General features: G+C 29.2%; 1 protein-coding gene across 1 annotated transcript; it reads right to left on the bottom strand.

Annotated features, from left to right (window-relative positions):
- Positions 1-638: 638 nt before the first annotated feature.
- Positions 639-18517, bottom strand: LOC100202546 (myo-inositol 2-dehydrogenase). Its single transcript, XM_065811065.1, has 4 exons — positions 18302-18517; positions 17987-18186; positions 17701-17832; positions 639-1397 (listed from the first exon to the last, which is right to left on the bottom strand). Exons 1-4 carry the CDS (start codon positions 18304-18306, stop codon positions 688-690), a joined length of 1047 nt encoding a protein of 348 aa, XP_065667137.1. The 5' UTR covers positions 18307-18517; the 3' UTR covers positions 639-687.
- Between the last annotated feature and the right edge of the window lie 6165 nt (positions 18518-24682).

Genomic DNA, 24682 nt, shown 5'->3' with positions numbered 1-24682 from the left:
AAGCTCCACATTTTGGGACCGTGAGAATACATATTTTTAAATTTTTTACTCTTTTCTTCAAAAACTCAAAATCAAAAGCTAAAAAATCGAGTTATTAGTTCTTTTTTGATTAAAATAATATTAACAGTAAAAAGAAAATGAAATTTAAAAAAAGTTGTATAATATAAAAAATTTTGTGATTTGGATTCTTAGTGCAGCGATGCCTAAAAATTTATTTCAAACCATGTTTACTTGAGAGCATCCGATTTAAAAGACAACGAATCGTTAGACATAACTCGCTATTTTATATTACTACCTTCCTTACTGTAGGTACTAAAATCTAAGGTGGTGGATGCAGCGAAAAAGTTTTATAGGTTAAGAGTAATAAGAGGCTTAAGTATCGCAACAACTATATTAGGCGCAAATCTACATACGCGTCTAAAGAACTTTCAAACACTAGCCTAAGTGCAAACTTTTATAAAATAGTATCCACACAACAAGCGGTAAGTAGGAATACTCGCAGCAAATGTAAAAATATCTCTTAGACTATCGTTGGAAAAGGTGTAAATTTGATATTAAATACTCATAAATAAAAGCTAAATAAAATTGGCAGGGGAAATTAATATATAGTACACGCCATGAATTAAGAACTTTTAAAATAAATTTCAAAGGACAATCTATTCCAACAAATTAATTACACTTAAACAGTTAAAACGATGGCTTAAATGTTAAGTTCTGTTCATCGATAGAGATAGGCTTGCCACATTTATGAGATTCTTCACAAGCGGAAGCTATTAAGGATACCATCATTACGTTTTTACCAGTAACAATTGATGGGGTTCCTTCAATCACATCTAAAAAATGTTCAAGTTCGCTAGCGTAACCCTCTGCATAACGCTGTGGAAATGAATGCAGTATTAGATCTCGAGATATTTGATCTTTTGTTGACTTAATTGTCGAAGTTTTATGTTGGTTTACGCTCTCTAACATACCCAACTCGCCAAAAACCTCGACACGCTGATCATAACCATATGCTGCAAACCGACTGATATCAATTTGAGCTATACTACCAGATGCAAATTTCATTGTAATGGAAACAGTGTCAACATCTCCCATTTCTGATATACTTTTACGGAAAGCATGAGCATGTGTAAAAACAGATATAGGATATTCATCTAATATCCATGTTATCATATCTATATCATGCACAGCACAATCGTGAAATATTCCTCCAGATATTTTAAGGTAATCATCACTTGGAAGAGGTGAATCCCGGCTGATACACCGCACCATATGTATTTTACCAATTTCTCCTAACCGGGCAGCATTGCGAACACTTGCATGCGACTTGTCAAAACGACGGTTAAAGGCGCAGAAGATAGGGACATTAGCTTTAGCCGCCATTTCATAACAAGTAACTGAAAACACATTACAAATATTAACAAGTATAACTTATGTCAATAAATCATAATTAATTTTTAGCAGGTATAGGATATCTCTAAAAAGATGCAGGAGTTTTACACTCATTAGTCAAATTTTTCCCCTTTACGAAAATCACTAATAAAAATCCTGAACACTCTAGAGTCTGTTTAAAAATAAAAGGCCGGGTGAATAAAAAAAAGCAATTGCTTTTACTCAGTAACTGGTCAGTTTTACGTGAATAAAAACCTTAGCAGTTTGGCACAAATTTTTATTCACGTAAAGTTAAGCAATTTACTCAATAGTTGCTCAGCTTTACGTGAAACTTAGGCGAAATTGCTGAAATTTTTGTTCACGTAAAACTGACCAATTACTGAGTAAAAGCAATTGCTTTCTTTTATTCACCCGGCCGAAGGACATTGCAACTTTTGAAGTCAGGGAGTAATAATCTAATCAATAGCTTTAAGAGTCATTCTTGAGTACAACCTGATCTTAAAAACTAGGAGATTAGAAAGGTATTCTATTCGTAAGCTCTCGTAAACTTATGCCCACACAACATGTACATTGCAACTTTGGTACCTGGGTACGTAACAAGACAAGTAAATATTATGCCGTAATAGCAAGAAGAATGTTAAATATCATATTCAACATTATAGCAAAAAGAATGTTAAATACCATATTTAACATTAGCATAACATACTTCCTTTTGCCAATTCACGGCAGTATTATTGTAATAATTTAATAAGCAATATCATAACATAATTACATCCACAATAACATTATTATAACAATAAAATTTTGAAGGTAGCAATAATAAAAATTAAGCTTAATTCTTAAAATTCACACTGGCAATGTCATTTAAGTAATGTTAATAAATAGTTTATGAACAATTATTATAACATGTGAATTTAAAAAGTATCTAAGCCGTATAGAAAAAAATTATTAGTTTCAAGGTCGATCCTACTTTAGAAAGTTTACAGGTCCTTTAGTCATCCTTTATTGTCAAATACTTTTAATATAATCCTTTAGGCACTTTTTGTTTAATAACACCGCTATTAGAGTTTCAAAATAGATTTCAGTCTTTCCCTAAGAATTACGTTAACGTTAGGCCTCTTTGAATTGCAAAGTTGTTTCCCGTCTTAAAAAAGAACCGTCAAGTATGTGACAAATTTCCATTATTTCGTGTGTTTTTTTCTTCTAGATATGTAAGCTGTTAGGTTCTAGGGTTATTTTTCCAACCAGTGCACAATGGGCCGGATATTAGACATATGGTGGACAAAATTATTTTGCTCTTTTTTCTCATTACCAAAACCCTTTAAATGTCCAAACAAGCACTTTGTATTAAGATATCTTTACTTTTATTAAAAATTTTCGTTAATACTAAAAATTATTAATCAAACTTTAAAAACGCGGATTTATTATGATGTATATATCTAAGAAATATATAGCCAAGAAGCCTTTTAAAATGAACCATAGAGAACATAACTAGCTCATACCATTTATACTTAGAGAGGTCAGGATTGCAGCAGATTGATTTTTAGTGATAAACTTCGGCCTAAAGCTAATCAGCTTGTACGAGAGACTCGTAAAAGTGTACATAAAAAAATGCATCATAAAAGAAAAATAAATCTTCGTCGTTTTCTGGTAATTATGTTCGATCATTTGCAATAGCAGTACAATACCTATAGAAACAATAGTATAAGTATAATAAACCTGGTGTAATAAGACCCGATGAGCCTATATAGATGTTTTGATTATGTCATGTGCTCGACCTAGAATAATCGAGGTCGATTAAGTAACATATTGATATAGCGTATTGATCTAGGTCATATACGTTTCGCAAAAAAATTTGCAAGACTTATTTGTACACAATAAGTTTTTTTTAATTTTATTATAACATGCACCATGAAATCGTGAAAGGGCTTGTCACTCGGACTATTATTGCGTATTTTTTTATCTTTTTTTTTGTTTTTAAACTTTTTTCAGAGTTGTTAGTCCTTGGCCTTGCCTTAAGTTCAAAAATTAGGTCCTTGGCCATGACCTTACACCACATCCTTTTGAATTATGAATTTTCTTGAATATTTTATAAATATTGTCACTTCATAATTTCTTTAACTATAACTACAATTGACCTCTAGCATGAAATTTTAATAAAATGATGTGGTGCAAATTTTAAAAAGTTTTATTACAAGTTTTATTACAAAATAAAACTTCTCATCTTTAAGACCTTGTAAAAAAAACAAAAAAAAAAACAACAGAATAGATTTGAAACGTCTTCCTTGCACTCATCAGCATAAAAATAACAAAGAAATAAAAGTATTATTATAATATTCTCTATAAAATATGATTATAGTCAATATAACTAATACTGTAATATAATAATGCTCACAGAAAACACATTCACGCTACATTACTTTTTCTTAGTAGTTCTGTGAGGAATATTTGGCTGAGAACAGCATTTGTCAATTTGAGAAAAATAGTCTTTTTTTTGTGTTGCTATTGGTAGGTCTGCTGAACAATAAACACAAATGTCAACATAGTTAGCTGAGTGGTACAAAGGTTCAACTGGTTCACCACAATACATTGATCGAAGAATCAACACATCACAGACCATCTAGAGCATATTTAAGCAGTCGCCTATCATATACAGCAGTCCCGATGTCTTCTTCAAGAAATTATTTTGCTTTAGCCCAAAAAGTATCAAATTAGCCCAAAAAGTATCAAGTATCTACCAGCATAAAGTTCACAAAAATCGTATATCAGATCAGGATCTTCAAGTTCAAAAAATATCTACTCGATTATTAACTTGGATGTGCCAGCAGCTGAAACATTGCCAGCTAGATTTTTGTACATGTCTTAAAATACTTTTCTTAACAGAGTTTCTTAACAGAGGGAGTAATCAGACGAGATTTTTAAAAGCAGCCTTTTGCATAGCTCTTGATTGATATTTGGGAATTTGTAGTTCAATTGTTTCAATTAAGGGTTGGCTAGAAATGAAGAACAGAATTAATATCTATAGCAAATGTATGCCAAATCTACTGTAGGTTACTTCCTGGAGAATAAGTTACTAATATAGTAGGTACTTTTAGTCCTTCTTTTACTTCTTCTAAATACTCATATCTTCATTAAAAATCATTTGATAGAAGGTTGATCAATTTCTCCACTGTTTATTATATCTGACAGATCAGCGATATCTTCAGATGGTGAGTGTGGTGCTGGAATGTACATTATATTAAGCGAGTTGCTTATATATCGGACTTGTTCATTTGTATGATAATTTATAAGTACTTGACTTCTTTTGGATTTTATAACATTGCAGAGTTTTTGAAGCCCTTGACCCAGCATCTCAACTTCTTGCTCAAAAGGTTTATATTTTGGATGATTCCAAAAACCAAATTGAAGATTACCAAACAATCTTTGAGAACGTGAGCTTAAAATATCTACAGAGAGTGATGATACTTGTTTCTTGCTATGTTAATATCTTTCGGGTTTAATATTATTAGTAAATTAATAAAACACTTTTGGTATCCCACAATATTGCTCAGCAAACTTTTCATAATGCCCATCAAAATACCATAATACATTTTTTAAAATATTTATTGTGTTAAAACCCATATTTGAACTAATTTCTGAAAACATCCATTTAAATTCACTCTTTATGATAAATTTTATTAATGAATTAAATAACTCATCTTTTTTATTGCGTGGATTTTTGAGTTCTGGAATTGTTCTTGTTGCAAGGCTTTTTTTGAGCTTCAACCATCACATCAAAAGGATTTTCATTTGCAACATTGCTTTCATTTTCATTTAAATTTGTTTTATTTATGTAAAATTTTACAAAATGACCAAATATAGCAACAAGCTGTTTCACTTTCATTCCTATAGAGAAAAAGTTAAGCAAGTTATACTTTTTTATTATTTGTGCTATTACCATTTAATAGTTTTCACATATTATATTTGTCTATCTAAAATATATATATATATATATATATATATATATAAATATATATATATATATATATAAGTGTGCGTGCGTCTATTAAAATTTAATAGGTGCTTCATTTGTTTATTTAATTTAAATAGACAAATAAATATGAAAAATGACGCAGTAATAAAAAATTCTCACTAATAAAATTAACTTACTGAAACCATCAACAGAGTAGAGGTTTTCTGGAGATATTCCTTCTTTGCACTTCTCCAGAAAATGATTGGATAAATGCAGATTAGTTTCATTGGAAGAGCTTAAAACCATATCATACAACCCTTGAACAGTTAATTCTTCGTTGTCAACACAAAATATTTTCCAGCGCACCATTTTTTCTCCACAGTTAGAGTCATGCATGGAGCAATTCACAAGAGTATTTTCATATTTTGTTATACTGCTTAACTGTTACTTTTTAAGTTTAAAAAAAATAGAAAAAATACGCAAAAAACAAATGGATAAAATTGTATTATTTTAAAGAATGAGGCGGGCGGGGACGGAAAACAACTTTGCATTTCATAGCATCCTTAAAGTTTAATTTTTTTAAAAGTTTATACATATTCGATTTTTTAAGCAATAAAGTTAACTAGTAGACACATTTCAGTAGGCAGATTTTTAGCTTTGAGGACTTTTTTTTTAATTTTCAGAAAACAATTGGCAGTTTTTATGAATTCACCCCTGCATGGTTAGCCTTAACTAAATTTAGGTTTTATGAATTGTGTCCAAATTAATTTCAACGTTTTTACTGATCACTATGTATATAGTCCACCAAATTAGAAAACTCCTATTAAGTAATTATGGTATTTTAAAGATTTTTTCGCACTTTTTTTGTCTTTTACAACCATCTTTAATCCGCCATTTTTTCTGCCACAAATTTAATTGCAAAAGACAATCATAGAACAAATTTTGTTTAAAAAAATGTTAAGAATCGGTAAATCACATCCGCAGACTATTTTAGATCATCAAAAGAATAAAGAAAAATATGTCTTCTTTGTGGTCGCAAATGTCATATGAAAATAAACAGCCAAAGCCATATAATTTCTAAATTTCAGAGCTGTTTTTCGGATTATAACATTGCTGATGATCAATACCCTACTGGATTGTGTCCAAGGTTGGTATACTTAATGATTTTTAACTAAATAAATATATATAAAAAGTATGTCATAAAAGTAAAACCATTTAAATAACTGAAAATTGGATACCTTGTTGAACTCAAAGAAATAAGATTTGATAAATGAATCAAATCTCATTTTGCTTGGTACTAGCATATCTTTATCTTTTTAAGGTGTAGGGGTATAGTTAAAAGAACAAATGTTGTCAATCTCAGAAAACTAATTTCGACATTGACTGGTCAAAGATGACTATCCCGGTTAAAACACGAAATGGGTAAAATGTTATTTTATTTGTATATCTGTTGTAAAGAAATATAAAATTATAATTTTTTAAATAATTTCAGAAAACTAAAAACTTGCAGCTGTGAAATATGCAAAATCGCAAGAACGCAGGGAAGGATACCCAAGAAAAAATCTGGAATAAAGAGTTTTAAAATGGCAGCTATTAGTCCGCGGTGTAGTTCTTGTCTGACTAAAGTTAAAAGAGGATTGCATCATAAATGCAATGCAGCAACGTTCAGGTAGAAAACTTTTTATAACTTTGATTAGTTGACGGTGAAAGGTTGTATACCATGTTCTATAGAAAACAAGCTCGTTAATGTAATTTTTTTTTTTCAGAAATAACATATCAGCTGCATCCAGATATCAAGGTATTAGAAAAACTGTATTAATTTGCGTTACTAATAGAGAGATAAGTGAACAAAATGTTAATAATAATAAATCAAAAATGATAATTTTAATTTAAAAAAACCTTTGTAGGCTTTTGAACCTATAACCTTTTTAACAATGTAAAGTTGTCGAAACCTTTTTCATTCAGTCTCCATAGCTTTGTAACTTATTTAGATGTCAAGGAACAAATGGCTTCTCACGTTATTAAAGAAAAGCTATGAAGTGAAAGTGGTAACACCATTTCATTGAAGACAGGAGGTAGTAAACTGAAACTATCTATTGGATCTAAGAATACTCCAAATACAACCAATTTTACTCACAAAAATCTTTATGTTCAGAATTCTCTTTCTTTAAGTAACCATCAAATGATAAAACTTGCTAATATGGTAAGGTAAAATCACAATAATAATACAAATTTAATTCCGCACAATAAAATGATACAATATTTGGAGTAAAACTTATTATATAAAAAATTAATAATTACAGAGCTGTTAAAAAAGAAGAAAAGCTGTAAAACCTGGACTGAAAGACTGTGTCTCTGATTTGGACAGTTATCTTCTCCCATTATTTACCGAAGAAAATAAATTTGTTAAACTACTCCTGGATCTTAAACGTGTTGATTCTAAGAATCAGTTGCTAAAAACTGCTGTTGACGGGGAGGTGGTTTTATCAAATTTTGTTTAAATATAGTTAATCTCAATGAAATTTTTGAAAATTACGGCAAAGTTGAAATAGATTACCTTAAAACAAAAGCGGTAACAACTTGCAGGTCTTTATATAAAGATGGTCTAAAAAAAATATTTAAAGATTCGTCAGTAAATGCTTCATTTCTTCTTCTGGTAGCTCCAGAAATCCCAGAAAGATATTTAAACTTTAAAGTATTATTTGAAAAATTAAATCTTGAAAAAGTTGAGCACATTGTGTTATGCGACATAAAACTTAGTCAAATTCTAACAGGTATATCTCCAAGTAGCAGTTCAATTCATCCCTGTTAAGCATGTGAGTGGGATAGAAGAGAAACTTGGGCAAATGCTTCATACAGAACTTTGGAGAGCTGTCAAAACAACTATACAAAATTCAAAGAATCTGGTTCAAAACCTGTGTGCACAACATTTTAAGAATTGTATAAACCCTGTATTAGTATCTGGAAACCCCTCTGAATTTCTTGTAGATAGACTTGTTTTACCGGAGCTTCATATAATGGAGGGAACTGTCAACCTTGTAATGGATAACATGGAGCGGATTTGGTCGGAAATGAATATGAAGATTTACAAACAGTTGCAAATTATTAAGACTGGTCAGCATAGTGGAAAATTCAATTGAAATTCTTCTCGAAAAATTCTTAAAAAGTGGGAAGTTGTTAATGATAAGCTGCCAATTAAACTAAAGTCTTTTGGAGAATGATTAAGGTTGTTAAATTTAGTTGTTGAGTCTTGCTTTGGATCTGGACTTGATGAAAACTTTCAAACTAATATCGAAAATTTAAAAGCCTGCTATAAAAATTTGATGTTAGAACATGGTATTACTTTAACACCATGTTCATGTAACACCATGTAACACTTTAACATCCTGTTCAATCAAGTATCTGAATTCTGTAAAACAAAAAAAATGGGTCTTGGAGATTATTTGGAGCAATCAGGAGAAAGTGTTACTACCTCTTCAAAACTGCCTTGTGGAACCGGTACAAGGTGTCCGCAAATAATTTTAATTATGGACATAATTTAGTAAGGGCATTAAGTTCTTATAATGGAAAACATCTTGTTTCTCTCGGACATGTTAATCTAAATGTTGATATTTTTTAGTGATTTAACTCAAGAAGAAATAGTTTTTAATTTTATATTTGTAAATATTATGATGATTTAAAACATTCCGATTATGTGATTATCCACTCTTAAACTATGTAATATAACACAATACCATATGTATTATTCATTTCCAATAAATTGTCTGTAACTTTTAAAATAAAATTTTAAATGAAAACATGGCGGAACAAAAAATGGCGCAAAACACTTGCAACAAAAGGCGCAAAAAAAAAGCGCAAAAAAATCTTTAAAATACCATAACTACTTATATAGTAATAGGAGTTTTCTGATTTGGTGGACTATATACATAGTGATCAGTAAACTATACTCTTTCAGAAAACATTGAAATTAATTTGGACACAATTCAGAAAACATAAATTTAGTTAAGGCTAACTGCCTGTTTATAATAATCTTAAATAAACAATGTAATAATAATGTAAAAAATAAATAATAGTATAATTACATCTATAGCGTATTGTCAGCAGTAATGACCAACATAAACAGCATTTGTAAGTTAATGTTGAATTATATTATTAAAAAAAAATTAAACATAGATCAGTATTTCTATAACAATACCTAACAAAATGATAGACTAGATACAACCCTTGGAATTAGGAAAAGTGAGGTTGGCAATAAATTGCCGACTTTAAACTGTTACCATAAAACATACAAGTGAGGTCAGCAAATTTTGCCAAACTCGAACACCTTGAAGTTGGCATTACCAAATGCAACCCTCGGAATTAGGGTCAGCATTCTGCAATGCTGACCTTAACGTGTTAGAGGTCGGCAGTTAAGTCAAAAAATTGCCAACCTTGTTTTATCTTTCACACTAATACCTTTGTATCAAATTATTTTTGCCAACCTCTAAAAGATTGAGGTCGGCAAAATATTGCCGATCTCATTTTTCCTAATTCCAAGGGTTGCGAATGCTGACCCTAATTCCGAGGGGTGTAGACATAATTAATAAGTTAAGCCTTAAGAGACATTTTTTGTAAGAATCAGGCGTTCAATGGAGGTAACCCTTCCAAATTGCTTTAATCTTTATATTATTACTCAGAATATAAAAAAAAAACTGTTAGTGAAATAAAAAACTGTTAGTGAAATAAAAAATTGCCTATTTTTTTGGGGGAAATTTTTGGTTTAAAATTTTAAGATATTTTGAAAATTTTTTAGAAATTTAGTTTTTGCCATTTTTGAATCCATTTGACTAACACCTTTTTAGTTGTTTGAAAAATGGATTAATATCGAAATTTATTTGGGATAAATATCGAAAATTATTTTTAAGGGATTAATTTAAAAAAAAAAAAATAAAAATAAAATTTATTTAAAAGGAATAATGTAAATGCCTATATGAAATAATATCTAAATTTGGATTTAGGAATAGTATCAAATAACTAACAAAAAGGTTGAACATGCAAAAAGGTTGAACATGCAAAAAGGTTGAACATGCAAAGAGAGTTGCTACATCGACTGACAAATACAATCCTCGGAATTAGGAAGAATGAGGTCGGCAATAATTTGCCGACCTCAATCTTTTTGAGGTCGGCAAAAATTATTTGATACAAAGGTCTAACCATAAAACATTAAAACGAGGTCGGCAATTTTTTGCCGATCTCACATACTTTGAGGTCGGCATTGCCAAATGCCGACCCTAATTCTGAGGGTTGCAAATAGGTAGAACATGCAAGGAGCATTGCTGCATCCACTTAGGGTTTGGTTTGGGCAGACAGTCAATTAAAAAAAAATTAAATATTAATCTTTTTTTTTTCCTCGACATTATTCATAATTTCAGTTTATTCTCTATTTTGATATTAATTCGAATAGTCTCTTTTGACTTTATTCTGCTTTTCTTATTTTAAATACCATTCCTTTTTTTATAATTTCGGTTTTATTCTCTATTTCCATATTATTCCGGAAGGTCCCTTTTCGATCTTATTCGGTTTGGCTGTTTTCGATACTGTTCTACTACTACCCTATCCATTCAGTTAAAGCGACATGACATAAAAAAGTATTGTTTTGAAATTAATCATCACAAATGGGGGGAAAACAAACAAAAAAATCTGTTGCGGTTTATTGAGTTTTTCTTTTTTTTTTAAATTCTGACAAGTCTTAAAGATGAAGTATTTAAAAAAAAGTGGTTGAATAAAATAAATTGTGCTGAAGATAGTGCATGTAGCAAGCAATGGTTTCCTAAAATCTTATGTTAATATTTGTTCGGCACACTTTATTACAGATGAGTTACTTTAATTTAGCTTCTTAATTTAGTATTGGTAAATAAATATCAAAATATCTGTACTTATTACACCCTAAAATAACCAGAATAATATGTATTCAGCAAGGTAAGGTTTCATTTTATTTAAACACAGATCTAAAAGTATGTAAAGATAAAGTAAAATCACCTAAAAGACTTACATTTTGCAGACATCTTTCTGCTGTTTCTTTTGAATAACTTTTAAAGTAATTGTAAGACATAAAAACATAAAGTTATTGTTAAATGACAGATGATAATCCATCAGTAATAAAGTGTGCTAAACAAATATTAACATTACAAGATTTTAGGAAACCATTGCTTGCTACATGCACTACTATCTACTTTATTTTATTCAACCACTTTTATTAAGTACTTTATCTTTAAGAAGACTTAGGTTCTAAGAAGATATTGTTAAATAATGACAGAATATACAGACTGTAATTTTTATGATTACATACTTTATAACTACTCAGCATTAGGATTTTGACACACTTATCTCTTAGAAAAAATAATCACTAAATTAATTCTACTTATGCAATAATCTATATTAATAACAACAGCAATATCTTTTAAACATTTTGGAGAATATCAAAAACCATATTATAAACAACTATTACTTAAATAATGCACCTGTTTAAAAAATTGTTTTAAAATAATGCGTGAGAAATTGTTTTAGACAATGATAAGTATATATATGGGTGATAAGCACAAATATGTGCTTTTCACCCATATACCTTCAGTTTTGCACAGAGTCCTCCAAAAATATGCTTTTATTGCCATCATCTAAATTCAAAAGGAAAAAAATCTCCTACTTACTAGACCATCACCAACAAACATCGCCTTATCAATGTCAAAGCAATACCATGAAATATTTTCAGTTAGTGCAATGATGTATTTTACCAATTTAAAACAAGAAACTGCTTTATCCAAAATCAATGAAAACTACAATATATGTACAGAAACACAAACATGGACAAAATGAGACTGCTACTCCAGAAAAATAATTGGACCTTGATGAAATATTATTTCATGAGATTTTAGAAGCAGTGAAAGTGTAATTGAAGTTCTTAACGCAAGTCTAATAAAATATAAACTAAATATAAAACTAAAGATAAATTAAAACGGAAGTATATTCGCTCAGAAAACTTATTAAAGAAAAAATTTGCAGAAGCTGTGGCTCCTGGAAAGGAGGAAATACTTATGGACTTTTTTAATAGCAAAAATGTTGATAAAAAAAAAAAAGTCCTCCCCCAGATAAAATTATTTGCGCTCAGACAGTATATAAAAAAAGTTATCTTCTCATTTATTAATTTAAAATGAATACATTTGAGTGTACCAAACATTGTTTAGAATTTGCAAAAAAAATGGCATGTGTCTAATAAAGAGTTGGCTATTCTAGAGAAAAAACTGTTTGTTCATTCTAGACTTGATCAAATAAAGTGTGAACATTTCTTAGATTTTATATTTAAAGTGGTACTTTGCATAATGTTCCTTATGGAATAACCTAACTGAAATACAACAGCAGTGAAGAGCATAAGATAGCATATGCAATATTGATGACAAAATTTAGCCACACTTCCATGTTCTATAAAAAAGTTTGCAGTAAAAGCAATTATGTGCCAAGTTTGTGAAAAGTCTATAGCAAGACTATAAAACAGTCATACCACTATTCTTATGGAAACTTACTGCAGCAGAGTAAATTAAATGTGTGATATGATAAATAATTTGTTTAATGTGTATAAATAATTTTATTTATAATGAACGACTAATTTTTAAATTTTTTATTTATTTTATGCATCAATTAATTAGCAATATAGTTTTTTTTGCTGTTTGATTTTCTTGGTCTTACTAATAAGATGGATTCAAAGATGGAAAAAAAATAAAATTCTGAAAAAATACTAAAACTTTAAAACCAGATTCTAAGTGAAACAAACATTTTTGCAAACTTTTTTTTTCCCAAACAGGTTTTCTATATTCACAGAATATCCTGGTCATATTTTGAAAATCTGGAAACATTTTTTCTAAAAATATCTGGAAATTATTTTAAAGAAATATTCAGAAATAAAAATGCATTTTGTGTAACTAAGAATATCTTATGTTTTAAAAGAAATTCATTATTTGTACACACAAATTTTTATATTATTTTATGTGCTATAAATTAAATATATAACATAATATTAACATTATTTGCAAGCAAAAATATTTTAATATTTTAATTTTTCAAATTAATAAAATAGCGCCAATGTGTTCATAGGGCACTGTAACTATATCCAGCTGCCCCTCTTTACCAATAAAGTGTAAAAGAGCCGCAGCTGGATACAGCCACTGATTTAACTTTTTTAAACTCTACGTAGAGAAGTTGTTTTTTTATTTTTATTTTAAAAAGTTTTATTTCGAAGTCGTTTTATAACTACTATTGTTGTAATACCATTTTGTTTTTCAAAGTTTCTTAGAATTTGTGCATCAATACGTATATAAATCGACTGTTAAAAACAACCACAGCGGAGTGTACATAAATCAATTGACTCAAATGGGGATAGGCGCAGTGGAGTGTACATGCATCAACTAAGGGTTTAGGTTTTGGCAGGAATTCTTTTATATAAAAGAAAAGTATTTCAATCCTATTTAAAAAGAGTTAATAAACTAATATAAAAAAATTAAACTAGGTTTTTAAGTATAATAGTCAAAATAGTTAATATTAGATATACGCGTACAAATTAGGAAAAATTAGTTGTACTATAATGCGTAAGCTAACTAAACATAGCGTAGATTAATTGAGGAATGATACCTTTGCCGTCTTACTTATTGAATGAAAAAAAAATTTAAACTATTTCTAGAAATCTATTTGGATACCCGGAAAATCAAAAAAATATTCTGGAAATATCCAGAAAAAGATAATCCCTATATATTCTGAGCAATATATTAAAAAATTAAACCTCACTTTCAGATTCAGGAATTTGACTGGTTCTTACAAAAAATGGCTCTTAAATAATTACCGATTGATTGATAAATATACAGGTAATATAGCAACATGCATCCAGACTCAAAGAGCATGCATTCGGAATTACAACTACAAGACTTAAGCTCATATGAACTATAAATCCTTATTGTATACAATACAGCGTGTATGCTATACACACCCAGTGTATGCTATACACACCCAGTGTATGCTATACACACCCAGCAGTGTATGCTATACACACCCATATAATTCAGAAAGCCCTTATTATTAAAAGCTGACCAAAAACTTTACATTAATTTAGATTGAGCAGAAAATATATGGCTGATAGTAAAAAATTAATAAAAAGTATTCAAACTTTCTCCTTCTGTTCTATGATATGATGACAAAAACAGATGGATACTACAAAAAGTAAAAAATTAATGGTCTATATAAAGGCATTTCTTCATAACAAATAATAAAAATTAATGGTCTACATAAAGGTATTTCTTCATGACAAATAATAATAATTAAATCAGTTCACTACAAGCTATTATAACCTGAGGAACAATGATTTTACTAAAGATGAGCACATTGTTGAGCAACACCTTATTAATTTTATTGAAAAGAGAAGAGAAATCTTAAAAAATAATAAATTATTATTGAAATTAAATATATATTTTTAAAATTGATAAAGAAAAATTAATCAAAAAATACTTGATGTACTTTTAAAATATTAAACCTAATTTTGCAAGAATTTCACCACCTTAATAAATAGAAAATGCTGAAATTAATGCTAAAATAAATTCAATATAATAAAAGTACAATAATAAATTTAATAAAATATATTTAATAAAGGATATAAAGAATTTAATAAATTTTTATTGAATAGTTAATTTTTATTTATTATTGAATAATCAAATTGTTTATCTTTATTTTAATATTGAATAGTTTTATCTGAATAATATTATAAGATAAACAAATTTATTTTGGTGCTAAAGTTACATCAAAAATTTCCTTAAGAAGACACAATCCTAACAATTTGTTAGGATTGAGTTAAAAAGCAAACTTGTTACTAAATAATATAAATATTTTTTTAAATATTGTCTTTTTGTATAAGTAAAGGTTTAACTGTAAATGTTTTTAATTTAATGTTCTTTAATTTTGTTATTACTTTTAATTTAATGTTATTTAAATTAAAAACATTTGACCACAAACCACGCAAGAATTCAATAGTTTTATGCATGTTTTGTAAAAAATACTTATATTGTAACATAAAAAAATCCTCCCTCCCCTTTTTTTTAGGTCTGAACTCAAATCTCTTGTATTAAGGACTCAAGAGTCAAAGCAATTAACATTTCCACAAATTCTCTAATGAAAAGCTTGAAACTTTTCCTTTGAAACTCTTGCAATAGCAGAAAGAAAAAAAGAATTTTCAAACCTTGCTTACTATTGTGTATACTTTATAACTGTTTGATTTCTACCAAACAGTTGTGTACCTAACTATTGTGTATACTTTATAACTGTTTGGTTTCTACTACTTTCTACCTAGAAATGTTGCAAAAAAAAAAAAACAACAACAACAACAAAAAAGCTCCAGTTGTTGAATTTAATTAAAGATCAAGCAACACTCTAATTACTTAGCAGTGAAATCTTTGTTGAAATAGAAAAGACAATCGCTAATGCCCTGTAAAAAGAATCACAAGGTGACAAAAGGAAACTTGCTTTTTATAAAATTATTTTTCTCTAAGCTTTCTATGGTTAAGTTTGTTAAGTGACACTCAGAACTTTTTTAACTAAAGCTACAAAAAGCATATAAATAAACATAAATTTACATAATATGTAATACATAATACTGTGTATGTAATATGTAATACATAATCAAAAATCAAGGTAGTTAACTGAACAGAATCAAACATACTGGCAAAAGACCAAAAAACGGTTTTGAAAGACTAAGTGGTCATCCACAAATGTCATGTCATTTGCAACTGTTTTTTATCTGCCTCCCCTCTTGCGTCACAACATAACTCTTTAGTAACAAGCCCAGTATGAGTCGCCACAAAACTACTAACTCCTTTCCCTCCCCCTAGAGCATAACATAATTTATGAACAACCCCTAAGGCATTAACATGTCAATCCGATCTTTTAGGTAACTTACAAGCTAGGATTTAAAGCATTAAAGAAACTAAAAAATGATAAAATCATTTAATTATTAAGAACTATTAAAGCTAAGAATCACTCTGCTTATTTTCAAGTTGACTGGAATAAGGCAAATATTATATTTTTCGCTCCAGAAACTTTAACAAGAAATACTTAGGTACTTTGATTCTATAAAAGATGATATTCCATTTATTGATATCTTACACCAATCAATTGTGCTTACATTTTAAAAGTACTATACATTATTATTGAATGTTTAGTTCAGCGTGTATTAAACAATGAATCAACCTTCAAAATTTTGGAAGAAAGAAATATTTGTGTCTCAGATAAGGAAAACAGCAAAAGTCAGAATGTCAGCAGGATGAAGCACTTTGGATTCATAATTGGTTTATCAAAGAGTACTGGTCAGCTTCAATTTGTTTAAAAAATAATTTATAGCTGAACAGAGATAGAATTGCGTATGCAATTGATAACTTTAACAACCTCTTTGTGTATTAAAAAACAAAGGTTAATGTATAATTTATATTTAGTCAAAAACATGATTTATACACGATCAACTTAGGGAGCATCTATAAAGAATGTACACAATAAAACCTTTGATTTAGGACCTCCTCCCTTGTATGCACCTCTATGCTTTTAATGATATCCCCCACTCCAACCCCACAGCATACGTAGACATTTATTATAATATTAACTTCTTTTAGGCATTAAAATTGCCAAAACGTGTTTTAGACTTTTAACTTTTGTTTGAATGCCTATTTTATTGTTATTAACTATTATTTTGTTTTTATTTTTGAGATTGTTATGTTAAACACCACTACAACTTTTACTCTCTTTTTCTGTTATAGCAAACCCTATAGAAAGATAAACCAATTGATTAGAGAACAGGGTGCTTTGTTGTGCATAGTCTTCTTTTTTGCATTCTTACTTAGTATCAAGTTTACTAATAGCTTACCAAGATCTTTTTCATTAGTGATAGTTTATGTGCTTGCAAATAAAAATAGTCAGATAAGCAGATGACAACATTTATTTTCTCAATAAATAAAATACTGATGTATTTTATTTATTGAGAATATAAATGTTGTCATCTGCTATTCTGACATTATTTTTATTTGCAAGCACATAAACTAAATGATAAATTTAATTCAAGTTCTTATAAAAAAACTTGCTACTAACTTGCAATTTCTTTTTTCTTATTGAAGTCATTCTTTATCAAACTAAATAATCCCACCAATTAATGTAAAATAAACCAATTAAAACAAAACAAATGAATGCTTGCCAACTTTATGTAAGTTTATGATTGTTAAAAACTTTTACTATTGAATTTCAAACAGTAACTTTTTATACTGTAAAAAAAAGTTAATCTTTATGTTTAAAGCGTAAATTACCTGTATCATGCAATTCTAATGCAATTGGCTTCTCACAAAAAATTGCCTTTTTTGCATTTATACATTTACAGACCAACTCTTGATGAGCACCAGTTACTGTAGCAATAATAACACCATCTACTGATTCATCATCTAAATATAAATACTTGAAAGTATGTCATGGATACCACAAACAAGGAAATCATAGTACAAGTATATATAGATAGATATGAAGAAAGTAGCATTTTTAAATATAACTGAAATTAACATATAAATAAATTTAACTTTGAAAAATTAATAACATTACTAAGAACTGTATCGATCTCATCAACGCTAACAACTTTTGTATCATCAAGTCCGAATGAATTTTTTAACTGTTCAGCTTTTGCAATATCAATTTCAACAAAATATTTTATTTGAACTTTAGGATTTCGGTAACAGTTTCCAGTATGAATGGTTCCAGCTCGACCAACCCCACAAATAGCAAGACCGTACTTTTTTAATGAACTACAATATAAAAAAAAATAACGTATTTGTATTTTTGTTTTTTAAACATCATAAACACCGGTTATTGTTGGTGCCAGGAATGTATCTAATAATAACAAATGACGTTTTTTTTTACCTCATCTTAAGACTTTCTTGTTTTTAAACTATTTTGATTTCCTCTAAATAAAAACATAATACGCATTCATAATAATTTAAGTTCACTCTTTTTTAAATTATGTTTAGTTTTTAGTAGATTAATTTGTTTTCTATACTATACTATACAACAACTAAACTAATTCAAAGTTCAGGTTTAAAGGTTTTTAGCAAAGTCTAAGAGATTTCGCGCCGCATTATTTCATTATATATTATATTCCGCTTCACTAATTTTGCACGTGCATTTTTAAAAAACCATTTCCATGCTTTTAGACTTGATCATTTTTAGAAAAACTACTTAAGTGATTAAGTTTAGACTTGATTACTAATAGAAAAACTTTTTTTAAATGAAAGTTAAAAACTTTTTTACGCGTAAAAAATGTCGTTTTCCAACTGGTTACGACTATTTAATTGAGGATGGCAATCCCGGGATTCCGTTCAAATTGTTCATCCTGAAATTCCGGGATAAGTCACCGAAATTTCCCAGGATTTCGGGATACTTATTAACTCGTTCGCGACTGAGCTATTTTAAACTATGCTTTGTTTCTTTGCCGAGTCATAATGTCGGCATGGCCGCCTAGAGAAGGGGGGAGGGGGTAGACGGGGAAGATTCCAGGGGCCCCTTGTGTGTACAAATAGTTTTTTTTCATGAAGTCTTATTTATTCATCACTTATTTTTTGTCTTTAAGATTTTTAACAAATATGCTTCCTTTTATTCTTGCTATTTTTCTTTTGTAAGATTAAAATTCCAATTTTTTCAATCGAATTTTTTTCAATTGAACTTCAATCAAAATTAAAATTCGAATTTTTTCAATCGACGTTGTTAACTTTTCATTTGTTAGTTTTCTTTTAAAACGTTAACAGTCGTAAAGATCGCATGACTTGATCTCTCATTAATGCTGCATTTTAAAATCTCTCATTAATGCTGCATTTTAAAATTTTTAAGAAAGTTCTAGAGGTATGAGAACACTAGAAAATTTGGGGTTTAAAATTTCTTCAAAAACACAGAACGATGACTATTGCAATAATGGGGATATTGATTCGGATCAATTAAGCGCAAGGATTGAAACGGAATTTGTTGGAATTTCCGCGCAATCTGATATTTTGACACTTTCTTTGAATACCGACTGTGCCAACATCGAGTGGTAACCCAGTGGGTACAGTACGTTTTTAAAACGTTCTTTGGACGTTTTTATTAGGTTTAAACCTTATAAAAACGTCTAAAAAATGTTTTAAAAACGTTTTAAAAACGTATTGTGCCCACTGGGAAAAGTAAATGTAACACCAAAAGAGGTAGAAGATGCCATTCTAAGAGGTCCAGAACCACACCCAACAACATTTCCTGTAGATAAAAACGGTTGTCAATTCCCTACCTATTTATTAAGCTTTCGTTTAAAAAATAAAGAAATAGGTCCTCGTGATTGGTTAGTTTGGAGCAAATCTAAAAATGCTTTGTTTTGTTTTCCTTGTCGTTTATTTTATAAATTTCATGAGCAAAGATCAATTTTTGCTACAGAAAATGGTTGGCAGGTTAATAGACGGTACAAAAAATTATATGACAGAATACCTGACCATGAAAAATCTAGTAATCTTGTTATATCCGGTGGCGAAATTTAGAAAAAAATATTAATAAACATACCACAATCGATTGCTATATAGTAAAAGAAATACAAAATGAGACAGAAATGGAAAGATTTATTAAAACGATTATTAGATGTAATTTTCTTTCTAGCTGAGCGTGGATTGGCCTTTAGAGGTGTTACTCATTTGATTGGAGATTCGAACAATGGAAATTTTCTAGAATTATTAGAACTTTTAAGTCATTACGATCCACTTTTAGAATAACATTTAAAAAACGTAAAGCAGACACGAATCGAAAAGCAGAGATTGCAAGTACATTACTTATCGCTAGACATTCAAAATGAATTCATATCATGCTGTGCAGATTACTTGAGAACTTGTATTTTAAAGGAATAAGAAACTATGAAATATTATTCTCTTATTGTAGACGCAACATCCGATTCTGAGCATATAGAACAAACTACATTCATTTTACGGTACGTTACTATTAACTCCAACAAACTCGAAATTATGGAAAGATTTCTTGCATTTGTTGAATGCAATTAGAAGACTGGAGAAGGTATTGCTAATTTAATTCTTGAAACGCTACAAAGGTATAATATTCCTATAAGTGACTGTCGCGCATAAGGATATGATAACGGATCTAACATGAGTGGATCATATAAAGATGCACAAGCTCGCATTTTGCAAATTAATCCATTGGCAATTTTTTCTCGTTGTGCAAGTCATAGTTTAAATTGTGGTGTTCATGCAGCAGAATCTTGTATTCATGTTGTAAGATTTTTCGGCACTATACAAAAGTTATACAATATATTTAGTAGTAGCTCACAAAGATGGGAAATATCAAAAAATAATAATAGATGTTCTTTGCACACTGTGTCAAATACACAGTGGTCTGCAAGAATCGAAAGTGTTGAGCCATTTGCTGAAAAAATTAATGAAATTAAAATACTAATAAACGCTGTTTTGGAATTAAACTTAACGTCAGAAACTCAATCAGATCTTATTAGAATAAAAATATATGGAATCTTTTAAATGCTTAGTACTGGCAAAATAATGGCACAAAGTTCTTGCAGCTATGAACTACAGAAGTACTGTTTTACAAGCTCGCAATGCTACAATTGATGTAGAAATAACCAATTTGTCGAGTCTTCTTGTTGAATTAAATACGATAAGAGATAGTTGGGATACTATTCTAAATGAATGTAGATTGTTGGGCACATCTTTACAGATAAACATAGAATTATCGGGGAAAAAATATACTTAAAGAAAAAAAAAACACGAGTTAATAAGGACATCGGCAGAAGAATTAGGAATTAATGTTTTCAATGTTTTCTTGTCATATTTCCAATAATGTTATCACATTATTGGAAATATGACAAGAAGATTTAATGCAGCAAAAGAAATAGATTCTTTATTCAATGTATTATGGTTGTTCCGTGACTAAAATGATCAAGAAATAAAAAGTAAGTGTGAAAAGTTGCAAAAAATGTATGAAAATGATATTGATGATCATCTTAAAAATGAAATACTACATTTAAAATCAATTTATGATGCCAATATACAAAATATTTCTCTTCAGCCCGTTGAATTGTTAAATGAAATTTAAAAAAAAAAAAAATGGATGTGCTCTTTCCAAACATTATAATTGCAATAAGGCTATTTTGCACAATTCCAGTGACAGTTGCCCAAGCAGAAAGATTTTTTAGCATGTTGAAAAGAATAAAAAACGTATTAAGATCAACAATGATACAAAATTGTTTAAATGACTTAGGACTTTTATCTATTGAAGCCGAAATGGCTACGAAAATTAATTTTGAAGAAGTGATTAATTTGTTTGCGAGTTGAAAGGCTCGCAAAGCCCTATTATGAAACAGTGTATAACATTGTTTTTTATACACTTTTCCTAAGTTTAACTTTTAAAAGATTTAAATAGTTTTGACTTTTAAAAGATTTAATTAATTTTCAGCTTTAATTTTCAATGACCAGAGCACGCTTTCTGGTCCTGGGTTTATGATTGATCATATTGAGGGCCCGTTAAGAAAACTTCCCCAGAGCCCGAAATTTCTCTCGGCGGCTATGAATGTCTGCAATGATTAATATTTGCCGAGGCTGTTTTTCGCGGTTTCATTCTCATTGCCAAGGCTAGATATCAACATTTCAATAAATATAATATTTTTAATCTAAAATAATTCTATAGTACTTTTTATTTTGAATATAGCTGACAAAAAATAAGCACTACGAGTATACTCGTACTTTCACAATGGAGAAGAAATTTTTTTCTTCGGTGCCAAAGTTTACTCGTAACACAGTAATGAGTATAACTCATTACGGCGTTTACTCGTAACACCGTATATGAGTATAACTCATTAGGAGTTTACTCGTAACACCGTGATGAGTGTAACTCATTGCAGTGACTACACATTATCAAGATGTAATTAAGAACTTGAAAGTTGTAATTGAGAAACGTAAGATGTAATTTAGAACATGAAAGTTGGAAATAAGAAATCGCAAAATGTAATTGAGAAATTAAAAGTTGTAATTGAGAAATGTTTATAATATAGATTATCAGAAAGAAGTTATTTGTATTTTTAATTTTGTTGCCTTAGTTTACCTTGTAATATTAGGTTTGATCCTAATTTGGCCAAGGTGGCCATATGGGTTGGTTTTCAATAAATAATAATATATTATCAATAAAATAAAAAAGTAATGAAAAAGGGATTTGTGGTTGGCGGTAACTCCATATCTTCCAAGGAAATTAAATTTCCGCTAAGGACCAAATTGTATGCTTTCTTATATTTGACACCTAAAGTTTGCGCCAGAGTCGCAAAATGACGATTGGGTCGTCATTTCAATCAATAAATTCAATAACTCATTCAATGAGGATAAAACATAATGTTTTCTTTCAACGTTTGTATGTATTTCATGTCTTGAAATTGGACAAGGTGGTTCTGGTTGTTCCAAAAGTGGATGTAAAAAAATTTAGTGAAATAAATGCACGGATTCAATTTAATCACAGACTTTCTGTTTATAGTGTATTGACAAATAACACAATGACCTTTCAATTCCATTACTGTATTAATGTTTTGCTGGTGCATACAAATGCTAAATTTGATATTATTTACTTATTAAAATCATGTACAAGAAGATTTTTCATAATGACCTTTAAGCATACATTGTGAATTTGCAATTACAATTAATGTATTCTCATTTTCATATTACGATTTCTTAATTAGAATTTGTTTTTCCAATTACATATTGCGATTTCTTATTTATATGTTGGGTTTCTCAATTCCATTTTAAAATTTCTTAATTACATTTTGTGTTTCTTAATTACATATTGTGACTTCTAAATTACATGTTATATTTCTCAATTGCATCTTACTTTTCTTAATTACAACTTTCAAGTTCTCAATTACATCTTGAAAAAGTATAGTAATTTAGCTTATTTGATGCAATATTTTTATAAATAGTGTTTCAATTTTTTTTCACATGCACATGCACATTGGGAGTTATCATGAGTAAAAAAGGTAATTTGTATTTTGTTTTCTTAATTCTAAATTGTTGTGTTTTTTAGACTAGAAGCTAAAATATATTTGATAGCTACATTATACTGCATGTTATTAAAAATGTGAAAAAAATTTGATTTACACAACGTTTACAAAATTTTTTTTAATATATTAAAAAACATTTTAGTGTGCACTTCAAATTTGTTTACACAGCATACTAATTAATGTATCTCATATTAGCTCAACACAGATATCCCACAATTGGATCAGCACATATGATTATGGAAGATTGGGAGGATAGTGAAGATGGTGATATTGAAGATTCGGATTCATATTTTGCTTATACTACTACGTCTTCGAGCTTGACTGTATCAGAATCAGGTTCTGAAGATAATACCACTGAAGAAAGTGATGGCAATCAGTTTACAGACGTTCATCTAGCAGCCATTGCAGAAGATTTTTTAATGCCGCCGAAAAGAGCTATAACAACGGGTGGTCTTGCTTATAGGTGGTTTGGCATATAGACAAAATCAAAACAAAGCTCAACAGATAGATCTCATAAATAATATTTTGCCTGACAAAACAACTTCTGAAACAAATCCATCTAGAAATTCAAACCAATAAAAAGATGAGTCAAGTATTGTAAACAAATTCAATTTACTGCCGATCCTGGTTTGAAGATAAACATGGAGAGCAAGAAATCATTAGATTTCTTTAGACTATTTGTTACAGAAGAGCTTATAAATACTATGGTAGTTGAAACTAATCGCTACGCAACACAAGAAGTAAATAAGCAGCGTCCCCTCAGAAGAAGATCACGTTTTAAAGATTGGAAACCAATAAATTCAGAAGATATGCGACAGTTTTTTGGAGTTCTTCTTCATATGGAGTGTGTCAAAATGCCATCTTTAGAACACTATTGGTCTAAGAACAGTCTCTATAGAGTTCCCTTTTTTTCTAGAATAATGCCACGAAATAAATTCCAACTAATGTTACGGTTTTGACATGAAGATTCAACAATGAAGATTTAACAATGAAGATTCAGGTAGTGGACGCTTGTGTAAAATTATTGGACTTATCGATCACTTAAATAATACAATGGATAACATCTACAGTCCTAATAAAAATATATCAATCGATGAGTCAATGATGCTTTGGAAGGGACGTCTTGTATTTAGGCGGTATGTGAAAAATAAAAGACATAAGTATGGTATCAAGTTCTATGAGCTTTGCGAATCAGATGGTATTGTACTAAAAGTAAAAATCTATTCTGG

The sequence above is a fragment of the Hydra vulgaris genome, chromosome 11 (assembly GCF_038396675.1).
Source record: "Hydra vulgaris chromosome 11, alternate assembly HydraT2T_AEP".
NCBI lineage: Eukaryota > Metazoa > Cnidaria > Hydrozoa > Anthoathecata > Hydridae > Hydra > Hydra vulgaris.
This window is presented reverse-complemented; position numbering and strand designations above follow the sequence as displayed.

Coding starts and splice junctions, on each gene's coding strand:
- LOC100202546 (XM_065811065.1), bottom strand. Junction 17,833..17,986: donor TGAGATCGATACAGTTCTTA/GTAATGTTATTA, acceptor ATTTATATTTAG/ATGATGAATCAGTAGATGGT. Junction 1,398..17,700: donor ATTAGAATTGCATGATACAG/GTAATTTACGCT, acceptor ATGTGTTTTCAG/TTACTTGTTATGAAATGGCG.